This window comes from Cyprinodon tularosa, unplaced genomic scaffold, assembly GCF_016077235.1.
Source record: "Cyprinodon tularosa strain WSP-4 unplaced genomic scaffold, ASM1607723v1 ctg407, whole genome shotgun sequence".
NCBI classification, from domain to species: Eukaryota; Metazoa; Chordata; class Actinopteri; order Cyprinodontiformes; family Cyprinodontidae; genus Cyprinodon; species Cyprinodon tularosa.
Window position 1 is genome coordinate 1313682 of NW_024039127.1, and position 11932 is coordinate 1325613.

General features: G+C 45.2%; 1 protein-coding gene across 4 annotated transcripts in view; it reads left to right on the plus strand.

Moving 5' to 3' along the window:
* Nucleotides 1-6793, plus strand: part of magixa (MAGI family member, X-linked a) — a 50848-nt gene extending 44055 nt beyond the window's left edge. For 3 of the 4 annotated variants that reach the window (XM_038298405.1, XM_038298406.1, XM_038298407.1), the window contains 3 exons: nucleotides 1859-2005; nucleotides 3616-3754; nucleotides 5293-6793. In XM_038298405.1, the coding sequence (XP_038154333.1) occupies nucleotides 1859-2005; nucleotides 3616-3754; nucleotides 5293-6020 (1014 nt within the window). In that variant the 3' untranslated portion in view covers nucleotides 6021-6793. Of the gene's footprint in view, nucleotides 1-1858; nucleotides 2006-3615; nucleotides 3755-5024; nucleotides 5113-5292 lie in introns of all 4 variants that reach the window. The other variant, XM_038298408.1, reaches the window with a different exon arrangement.
* Nucleotides 6794-11932: the final 5139 nt, after the last annotated feature.

Genomic DNA, 11932 nt, shown 5'->3' on the forward strand with positions numbered 1-11932 from the left:
AGCCGCTTTCCTTAACGAGCTGCTAACCTTAACGAGCCGCTTTCCTTAACGAGCTGCTGACCTTAACGAGCCGCTGACCTTAACGAGCTGCTAACCTTAATGAGCCGCTTTCCTTAACGAGCTGCTAACCTTAACGAGCCGCTTTCCTTAACGAGCTGCTGACCTTAACGAGCCGCTGACCTTAACGAGCTGCTAACCTCAACGAGACGCTTTCCTTAACGAGCTGCTAACCTTAATGAGCCGCTTTCCTTAACGAGCTGCTAACCTTAACGAGCCGCTTTCCTTAACGAGCTGCTGACCTTAACGAGCCGCTGACCTTAACGAGCTGCTAACCTTAACGAGCTGCTAACCTTAACGAGCTGCTAACCTTAAAGGAATAGTACACCCAAAACATGATTAGCCTTCATTTTCTACGTGTCAATATTCCTCCATACTGCTCGTCCAATGTATTCCAAGTGTCCTGAGTGGGTAGCGTCCAGAATTTACTCGAAACGAAGTCATTTAGAATGTTTTTAGAGCATAAACAGTAGTGTATAGGATTTCCTGATAGCGCGTTCACGACGCTACGGAAACTGCGGCAGACCAAACCAGCGCATTCAGCTCGGCAAAGAACTCATGCTCTTCCTCAACACTGAAGTCCTCAGACATTTTTCTTTCGTTGTTTCTTTCTTTGCACAGGTAAACAGCACATTTCTTCTTCTACGCTTGCATTATCGGCAGAGCAGATCCTGAATGCGCACTTTCATCTGGTTTGGTCTGCCGGCTTCCGTAGCGTCCTGAACGCGCTGGCGCGCAGTTTCGGGAAATCCTATACACTACTGTTTATGCTATAAAAACATTCTAAATGACTTCGTTTCGAGTAAATTCTGGACGCTACCCACTCAGGACACTTGGAATACATTGGACGAGCAGTATGGAGGAATATTGACACGTTTTTTGTGGACTTTTATGGACCTTTCTGCCTCGGGCGCCATAGACCTCCATTATTTGAATGTCAGCAGACAGCAAGAAGCCTCCCAGATCTCCAGATGCATTTGAGATATCAAAAAAGTACTCCAGAGTGTTGTTCAGCATGGGGGTGAGTAGAAAATGAAGGCTAATCATGTTTTGGGTGTACTATTCCTTAACGAGCTGCTAACCTTAACAAGCTGCTAACCTTAACGAGCTGTTTGCCTTAATCAGACGCTTTCCTTAACGAGCTGCTAACCTTAACAAACTAAATGTTCGTTTCAGAGAATGAAAGAAAATCCAGGTGTCTGTAGGGAATCTGCCTGTACAGGTTAGAACCTTAACTGGTACCACCAGTTAAAGCGGAGAGAAGAAGGTTCTGGTCGGCTGAAGAGCAGAGGTCTCAGACTGTAGATGACTGGATCGCAGTGGGATGCTGGACATGCTGGGATGTTCTCAGTGGAACATCTAAAGCTGAGTGAGAAATAGAGCAGATGATCGTCTCTGTCAGTGACGATCTGGAGCTTCAGTGAGCAGAAAGAGTGAGGATCAGGTGGTTTTCTGATCCTGTTGGTTTGGTTTAGTGATGCTATGATCCACCAAGCAGAGGGAGGTCCAACGGTCTTCCAGGAAACAGCCGGACCTTCTCCTGTTCCACTGGGACTAGGAGAAGGTCCAGATCCTAGGACTTCATTGAAAGAACCTCAGCTGATATAAAAACCAAAGGACTGGCAGGAAGATTATGGATCATGACTGCTTTGCTTTTCACCGACCGGATCAGAACCAAATATGGTTCCTTTAGTTCCGTCTGCAGGGTCGTAGATAAACTGGTCCCAGATTTATTCCCAGTTGTTCCAGTAACCTCCGGCAGTTTCTATGGTCCCAGCAGCCTCTTGGTTCTGTGTTCCAGGATGAGTCCAGGTTCTACAGCGTGGATCTGGAACGCGGCCCCACAGGGTTCGGTTTCTCCCTGAGGGGGGGCAGCGAGTACAACATGGGCCTGTACGTCCTGGGGCTGATGGACGGGGGGCCGGCCCAGCGCAGCAACAGGATACAGGTACACACACACACATGTTTTGTCACAATATCCTTGTGGGGACCTTCCATTGACTTCCATTGCCCTAACCCTAACCATTACCGACACATACCTATCCCTAAACCTAGCCTAAACTCAATTCACACCTTAGTCCTAAACCTAACCCCCACCCCAAGAAGAGAAACTTTCCTTATGGGGACCAGTTGTTGGTCCCCACAAGTACCTATGAGTCCCCAAAATGTAGCATATTCCTAGGAAATTGTCCCCACCAGGTATTAAAGACATGGCTACACACACACACACACAGACGTATAGCCTGGTTATCCTCCCGCCTCAGTGTGTCGCAGGTATGATGCAGATATTTTTGATTTATGCTCAATATTGAAGCGTGGTCTGCGATATGTTATTCCACGCCACAACGCCAGAGGGCCAATCAGGGACTAGCTGTGGGTCTAGATACGGCCGAGGCGGTGAGGAAGTGGGGGCAAGTTTGTGCGACAACGGAGGGACATGAGGGCCAAAAAGAGCGGGGATGCAGGTGGAAAAAGGGTCCCAGCGTTCTCACGCACCTCGCTCTGCTAGCTGCTCCATCTTCACCAGTCGTTTTCCACAATGGCAGTCAGACAAATAGAACAATCCGGTAAGGCACCAAACAGGAAATACGCATAGTGTAGAGCAGATGTAGATTTGACCAATCAGAGGCCTCCTGTCTGCGCTCACCTAAAATTTTGGAGAGGTGCAGCAGCGTGTCTGCGGAAGGGGCTGGGCATATCTGCATCCACTGCGACACATGCAGACGAGCTGGTTTCTGAGTATAAACCAGCCATAAAGTTGTAGGGAAGTCGTATTTAAATGTCAAATCATTCTGGCTTAAACATGTATATAAATGTAATCTTTATCAGACCATATTGTCCCAAAATTTAGACATTTTTTATTAAAAAAAAAAAAATCTTTCGTTATCTTCTGCAGGCCCTAGTTCTCTGTCAGCCTGAACACCTAAATTCGGCCGGTCATCTATCAATCACATGTTTTCGGTCATAGCATCTTGATTCATATGTCGCAGCTAATTTACGCAACGGTTGAAATCAGAATCCTTTCCTTTCCCATTGAGTTGCGTCCCAGTGTTCACGGGGATGGACGTCTGTGTCTTCAGCAGGCGTAGAGCTAACAGAACTGGCAGCGTTGCGAGGCAAGGGCTCAAACATGTACGGCTGGAAGCCTTCTACACCAAACCAAGCTTCTGCCGCCCTGGCGTCCTCTTCCACAACATCTTCGTCCCCGCTTTCCTCCTCTAAATAAAAAATGGATGACGGAGGAGACTCATCCACGACCTCCGACACTAAACTCTCCTCCTCTTGCATGTTTCCGCTGTCCATAGCGTTCCTTTATTCACTCGTGTAAAGTCGGGCACCATTCGGGAGAATTCGGAACTGAAATGGTTGGAACGGCCGCTTCCCTACGACTTTAAGACCCAACTGTTTTAAAACTGAACCCAGTGTGAAGCAGCAAAACCAGCTGTGAGCTCACTGGACATGAAACCCGTCATGATGAGGTGTGGACGAAGCCTTGGCTGATACAGGAGCTCCAGCTCAGTTTGGTTGCGGTAACTCCCGTCTTTCTCTCTGCTGCAGGTGTCCGACCAGCTGGTGGAGATAAACGGAGACAGTACGGCGGGAATGACCCACAGTCAGGCCGTGGAGCAGATCCGTAGAGGCGGACATCGAATCCACCTGGTTCTGAAAAAAGGAAACGGATACGTTCCAGATTATGGTGAGAATCATCTGTCTGCTTTACCAAACTTCTGATGCTCTGTTAAAGAACAGTCCTTCGGTTTCTCTGCAGGTCTGTGATGGACTGCTTCTGCCATCTAGTGGCCAGTTTAGAGACAGCAGGCATCATGAACAAACTCTGCTTTTAGGGAAGGAACCACTGAGCTCTATTTATTCCCTGGATTGCTGTTTGCTCGTTGGTAGTACGGGGTGGAGTGAAGCCACCGGCCGCCATATTGGTACTCCCTAGTTAGACCGGTTATAATGTAAACAGTATGTGAGCTACAGCATTGAACAATGATGATCTTATTATTTTCTGGGGGACTTTTAAAAAAAGCAGTTTTGGAACAAGATATTGCAGTATGCTAAAAAAAAAAGTAAAACTCACTTATCTTTTCTGTAAGGTGTCAAGGCACGGGCCCCCGTTGGCCCCTGTTTAAAACCGCCTATGATCAATGCACACATTTAGCGACACACAGGAGCTCTTTCAAGCTGGGCACCGTTTCATTCACAACACCTGTCCCATCAACCAGGAATCAGAAATACTTTAATAATCCCAGGGAGGGATTACCTTAGTTACATTACTCCATCTGTAACAGAGTGACTATAGGACAAGATACAGGCTGCTCAGTGGCACAGTGGGTAACACTGCTGCCTTGCAGTAAGAAGGTTCTGGGTTTGATTCCCGGTCTGGAGTCTTTCTACATGGTTTTTTTAAAAGTGACCTTAGATGAAATGTGTTGTAAATCTGAGCTATAGAAGTAAACTGAATTTATTCTCGGCCATTTTCACCCAGAATACCTCAGTATGGAGTCAGAAAGGGGTCAACATGTTTGTAAACATATAAATCTTAGTTGAAACGGAAAAAAATTAAAGTTGATATTGAATTTTAAATTTTTACCTTATGATCTAAGAAACTAAAAAACAAACAATATTTTGACCCTTTTCTGACTCCATACCTCAGACGCAGGGTGGCATCATCTCATACATCCCAGTCCTCTAGACTTGACAAATATTTGCTCACCACTAGGTGGCCTCAGTGAGCAGATGAAGCTTATATTAGGATATTCAGCAGAAGGTAAATGCTGCAGTCTTTGAATTTAAGAGATTTCGTCCTTAAAAGTCCTTGAATTCCATGTGGAACAAGGTTTGGGAGCCTTGTAAAGAAAGAGACTAAAAGTTGCAGAATGAAGAATTAATCCGTGTCTCACAAAGTCTGTTTGACTCTTTCTCGTCCTCTTTCTCTTCCTCCTCCTCTTCCTCCTCCTCAGTGGAGCTGTCCAGCCTGTCTCTCTGTATGACCAACTCCAAACAGGGCGAGCCCTGCTTCTACGTCATCGGACGTACCGAGAACTCGCGGTTGGTGGCTCTCTTTCTCCTCCTTTCCTCTGTCTTCATCCCTTCATTCTCTCCTCAGCATCATCATCGTCATCAAGTCGAGCCTCTGTCATGTGATCAGGTCACATGTTCATGTTGCGTTTGTGTTGAAGGTGGTTTTAAGTGGAAGGCTTCTGAATATTGTTTCTGCTTTTTCGTCAGGCCTTGAGGAAGGAGCCCTCTCCCCCTCCTTGTCCTCACGGGATCAGGAGTTCGTAGCCATGACAACAGCTTCCCTCAGCAGGGAGTGGAGAGAAAGAGAGGGAGAGAGGAGGAGGGAGAGGAAGGTGGAAACCAAACGGAGAACAGGAGGAGCAGGGCCTCCTGATCTGGACCTGGACCGGGTGGAAGAAGAAGCTCAAGAGGAGCAGAAGAGGATGCAAAGGAAAAGAGAGGAGGAGGAGGAGGAGGCTGAGATGAGACGACAAGAGGAGGAGGAGGAAGAGGAGAGGAAAAGAAGAAGAAGGAGGAAGGAGGAGAAAAGGGAGAGAAGTCAGACAAAATTTGACAACCAGGGAAGGAGAACCAGGAGCTTACCCAGGAATGGAGCCTCTTCCTGGGGGTCCTCCCTGCCAGAGGAGGCGGGGAGCGCAGGGCAAAGCGACAGGAGGAGGAGCCACACCGTCAGCCGCCATGCAAAGGGTCATGGGAGCTCCGCGACAGCTCCAAGAGAAGCGTTCTCCTTCCTAATGCCGATGAATGACAACCCTCCGTCTGACAGCGAATCAGCCGCCAGCTCAGAGATCCGCCAATCATCAGCCGTAGTCAGGGGGGGGGCGCAGGAGAACGGGCCAGGTCTCTGGCTGAAACCCAACCCCCAGAAGCTGAGCCAGGTTCTGACTGGCAGCAGGTTCAGAGGGCGGGAGCTGGCAGACGGGCTTTCTCTCTGATTGGCCAACAGTGACGACATTTTCCTGTTTCTTTGCTGAACTTTTTTTATTGGCGTTATAATAAAGGGCTAATATGGTTGGCCTGCTGAGAGAAGGCCCGCCTCTCACTACATCCTATTGGACAGGAGCAGATGAACCGGCCTCTGATTGGACCTGCAGCTGCTCACCACTCCTCCTGCCTCACTCTCAGCCCTCCAACCAATCGGTACCTTGGTTACCGTGACAACCAAAACTATTGCATGTTTGGTGGAACTGCTTCCTGTTCCTCCATCATCATCATCATAACAGTCCTTTAAACTGTATGCAAACGTCGGCGCTGTCTTGTGACTGTCCTCAGCATGTGAATACAACCGGAATGAGTTTTTTATTTTTATAACGTGTAAATGATCGCTGACACGATTACTGATATATTATTGACATGATTAGAGATGAACAGAACCTTACGTGTGATCTGCCTGCCTGCTTTTAAAAAGACAAACCGATGATTTAACAGAGCCATACCAATACGCACACACTGATGTCAGGTCCGGCTGTCGTCCAACAGCGTCACCATGGCGACCGTGTGATAGTGACGGGATGAGCCGCAGCTCCGGATCAGAACAAGTGCCTCGTTTTTTTGTTTTTTTGAAGCCTTCGTCCTGCGAACCTCGGCCTTCTCCTGTCCCGTCTCTTCACCACGCTCTTCCACGATGCCAAGTAATCACAGCCACTCACACAGAACCGGTTCTATATGGAGTTTTATATGAAAGATTCAAATAAAGACTGAATAAATATGCTGGAGTTTTGTCTTGTCTATACAGCTATGGAGTGAATTTTGTTCCTTTATCGTTGCAAAGAACATTGGACTAGAGTATTGACAGGCAGCCCAGGCCACAGGCGGCTACGCTCTACCCCTTCTATTCATTCTAGCTCATCTGAATCGTTCATCTGGAGAGCGAGATCATCTGTGGTAGCAGCACTAGACATCTTCCAGGCATGTGAGGAAAACTAGCAGCAGTTCAGCGGACAGGATGAATGCAGGGGCAGATTTACCATTAGGCCTAGGGCCCCAAGTTCGTGGGGGCCCCATAAACCTTTTTACATGTATGGTTAATACAGGTATTACTTATTTGTGCACATTAATTATGTTTTTGATGCAAATCCTTTCTCTAAAATGCCATCAGAATGCTTGTAATAGTAAGTGCCCCCCCCCCCCAGCAACCCCTTAGTGTCCACCACATTGGATCAGTCCATTTTCTGCAGCAAAGCACCAAAGCATTTGAAAACAAATGGTGCAGAGAGTACTGTTGCCAGCTTTGTCCTATGCGCCTTTGTCTCTTTATTTAGCAACTTTTCAGACCCCTCTGTCACCTTTTTTTTTTTTTTTTATGCTTATTTATAAATAATAGAATTTAAGATAAAATTCTGTATCTGTATAATGGGTCTGTTTTATGTGTTCAGAGGGCCCTATGCATGCCTTTGCCTAGGGCCCCAAATTTCCTAAATCCGCCCCTGGATGAATGAATGGTAGCCGGCGCATGCGTATGACGTCATACCAGAGGTGGGGACTCGAGTTTGTGATTCCAACTCGAGTCGCACTTAAGTCGCATATTTAATGATTTCAGACTCGACTTAGACGATATATATATATATATATATATATATTTTTTTTTTTTAAGCGTTTTTTGTTTTACTAACTTGACCGTGGATGTCTGGGGGGCAGTGATTGGCCTACATGTTCTGAATGCTGGCGTACCAGCCCGTCTGATCACAGCTTACAGGTGCTGGTCATAAAATTAGAATATCATGAAAAAGTAGATTGATTTCAGTAATTCCATTTAAAAAGTGAAACTTGTATATTATATTCATACATTACATACAAACTCATATATTTCAGATGTTTATTTTGTTTAATTTTGATGATTACAAATGACAACAAATGAAAATCTCAAATTCATCATATCAGAAAATTAGAATATTACTGAAGACCAATAAAAACAAAGGATTTATAGAAATGTTGGCCAACTGAAAAGTATGAACATGAAAAGTATGAGCATGTACAGCACTCAGTATTTAGTTGGGCCTCCTTTGGCCTGTATTACTGCAGCAATGCGGCGTGGCATGGAGTCGATCAGTCTGTGGCACTGCTCAGGTGTTATGATAGCCCAGGTTGCTCTAATAGTGGCTTTTAGCTCTTCTGAATTGTTGGGTCTGGTGTATTGCATCTTCTTCTTCACAATACCCCATAGATTTTCTATGGGGTTAAGGTCAGGAGAGTTTGCTGGCCAATTAAGAACAGGGATACCATGGTCCTTCAACCAGGTACTGGTAGCTTTGGCACTGTGTGCAGGTGCCAAGTCCTGTTGGAAAATGAAATCTGCATCTCCAAAAAGTTGGTCAGCAGCAGGAAGCATGAAGTCCTCTAAAACTTCCTGGTATGTGGCTGCGTTGACCCTGGACCTCAGAAAACACAATGGACCAACACCAGCAGATGACATGGCACCCCAAACCATCACTGACTGTGGAAACTTTACACTGGACTTCAAGCAACGTGGATGAAGTGCCTCTCTTCTTTTCCTCCAGACTCTGGGACCTTGATTTCCAAAGGAAATGCAAAATTTACTTTCATCAGAGAACATGACTTTGGACCACTCACCAGCAGTCCAGTCCTGTTTCTCTTTAGCCCAGGCAAGACGCTTCTGACGCTGTCTGTGGTTCAAGAGTGGCTTGACACAAGGAATGCGACAGCAGAAACCCATGTCTTTCATACGTCTGTGTGTGGTGGTTCTTGAAGCACTCACTCCAGCTGCAGTCCACTCTTTGTGAATCTCCCCCACATTTTTGAATGGGTTTTGTTTCACAATCCTCTCCAGGGTGCGGTTATCTCTCTTGCTTGTACACTTTTTTCGACCACATCTTTTCCTTCCCTTCGCCTCTCTATTAATGTGCTTGGACACTGAGCTCTGTGAACAGCCAGCCTCTTTAGCGATGACCTTTTGTGTCTTGCCCTCCTTGTGCAAGGTGTCGATGGTCGTCTTTTGGACAACTGTCAAGTCAGCAGTCTTCCCCATGATTGTGTAGCCTATAGAACTAGACTGAAAGACCATTTAAAGGCTTTTGCAGGTGGTTTGAGTTAATTAGCTGATTAGAGTGTGGCACCAGGGGCCATCAATTTTGAACCTTTTCACAATATTCTAATTTTCTGATATGATGAATTTGAGATTTTCATTTGTTGTCATTTGTAATCATCAAAATTAAACAAAATAAACATCTGAAATATATGAGTTTGTATGTAATGTATGAATATAATATACAAGTTTCACTTTTTAAATGGAATTACTGAAATCAATCTACTTTTTCATGATATTCTAATTTTATGACCAGCACCTGTACCTTCGTACGGATTACTGTGTTCCCACTGTTTGCTGGCTTTATGATCTGCAGCTCCTGAACCCATCCATTCATGAACTGCACATGAGACTCCAAGGACTTGTAGCTTGGGAACTGTTTTGAAGTATAGGCGCTCACTCACCGGTGCTCCACTCATTGTTTGGAACTTCATATGGATCCAAATTATTAATAATGCTGATTTTGTCAACATACCGGTCCGTGGCTTCTCTATTTAATGTGTCCCGGTAAATTCCAGATCCTTTTCGGGATTTTAACATCTTTTTTTTCTCTCACAACATTGTGTCCAAGCTGTGCTTTCGGAGCGATGCTACCAGAGCTACGGTATAAGAGCTATGCTATCGGAGTGTAGCATTCAACATGGCCGCCATGTCCCACAATGCAACGAGCCCTATATGATTAATTCATCCCTAGAAAGTAAGGCACCAATGGAGGCAACATAAAACTAGAGTTTGTTCTGATCCAGTTCAGCTTTGTGAGATTTTCCTTCTCCTGCAATGTTAGATCCATTTCCAACCAAGTATTTAAGAACCTATTCCCTCTAATTTCCACCTCTATTTTAGATATGATCATGTTATCCCTGCTTCAGGGCAGGTCAGACCTGTTCCCTGCTGCACCCGCCTGTAAAGGTGAGGAGAGAACCAGGCAACAAGGTGAAGCTCACCTTGTTGCCTGTACCCTCACCTGTGCTCATTAATCTGGATCATGACCTAAAGAACCAGATCCTGTAAACTATGGACGGTGAGTGGGCTCTCCCTTATGGAGAGGAGCTCAGTCGTTCAGGAGAAGCTCTGAGTGGAGCCACTTCACATCAGGAGGATTCAGCTGTTTGGACGCCTCCCTCAGGTGTTCCAGGTACGTCCCACAGGAGGAGGCCTCTGGATGTCTGTCAGCTGACCTAGGAGCGCCTCGTCTGAGGGAGGTCTCTGCTGAGACGGCTGCCCCCGCTACCCGGTCCCTCAGGCTTTTAACATAAACTTTGACTGAGGAAACCTCTGGATCCAGTTGATTTGGTCAAAAACAGACCTATGATCATCTGGGAATTATCAGACACCTGAATTAGGGTGGCCATTTCTATAGCACCAAAAAGGAGGACATTGTGCGGCATATCAATAAATTACTAAGGTGTACAAAAGAATCGGGTAAAGTCACATTTATAGCACAATTCTTAGTAGTTTAAAGAGGATGCTTGTGTAGCTGAATAGAACAAAATATTAAAGAAATGTAAAAAAGAATTGGTTCCCAGCATTTGTATTTATTTAATACATTGTGGTGTTTAAAAAGTGACCATTTTTTTAACACAATTAATTTGCGCAGAACTGCTCCAATTGATCATAAAGCAGTTGTTTGGAAAAGAAGCTCGAGAAAGAGCTAGAGAATAGGACGATGCAAACTGCAAAAAGTAGCTGGAAAAGAGGAATTCATGACATGGCTGCAGCCTGTCGAGAGTAAAGATGATTTCACCATGTTCTCTATCTATCCATATCTATCTATCTATATATATATATATATATAAACTTGAGTCATGGAACTGTGCAGCTCCTTATTTCATGTATACTAATAACTTGTGTACATGATACTTGTTGATGGCATTAAAATTATTTCTAATAGCATTAAAAGAGCATTAAATTAGAGTTCCTCATTCCTGTATAAAACCTGTGAACGCTTAATTGAATCTGACATATTAAAAAAATCCCCATCATCATCCAGCAGATGTTCAGTTTCTGCCCAAATATTTTCTTTCTGTTGTGGATTTTTGTAACAGGGATAAGGATCATACATAGTTTGTATGAACTCTGTTTATTCTCTGCTTCTAAACTCATCATCTCTTCATCCATTCCTGCAATAAGAATTTTCTTTTAAAGTTGTGAGATTCACTCTAGAATCTCACAACTTCTTCCTGGTCTGTTGAAGCACCAATAGTCTGCATCCAATTATTTAATTAATTGCTCTTAGTTTTTGGGAATATATACAAACTATGCTCTAATTTCTAGATACCGATCTGTTTTTACTATAATTTAATTTGACAAACCGGGTCTTCTCTACATTCTTTTTTCTGTTTGGTGCGATTGCAATAGCGGGTCTTGATCTGGACGGACCGGAGGGGAGCAAAAAATAGCTCAGCTCCGTATTTTGACGGTGAAGGACGGAGAAGACGTACGTGGGCGGTGACGAGCGGAGGATGTGGAACAGCTCTCATTGATTTACATGACAGACAAGTACTCCGTACGTGAGCGGGGCGGAGCGCTGACGGAGTATGTGGAATCTGGGGGTAAAGGAGGACAAATACACGTCCGGCTGGGTGCAGCGCCGGACGCCGGACAGTGCAATGAAAATCCGGACTGTCCGCCCTAAAGCCGGACATCTGACCACCCTAACGTGAATAGAAGAAGCTGATCAGTTACGACATTATTTACTTCGCCTTCAGGGTCAATAAAGGATTCCTGGTTTGAATTGAATGTTTTTCCAACAGACGTTCAGACTCTTACTGGAGCACTGAAGACAGAAACATGAGACCAGACAGC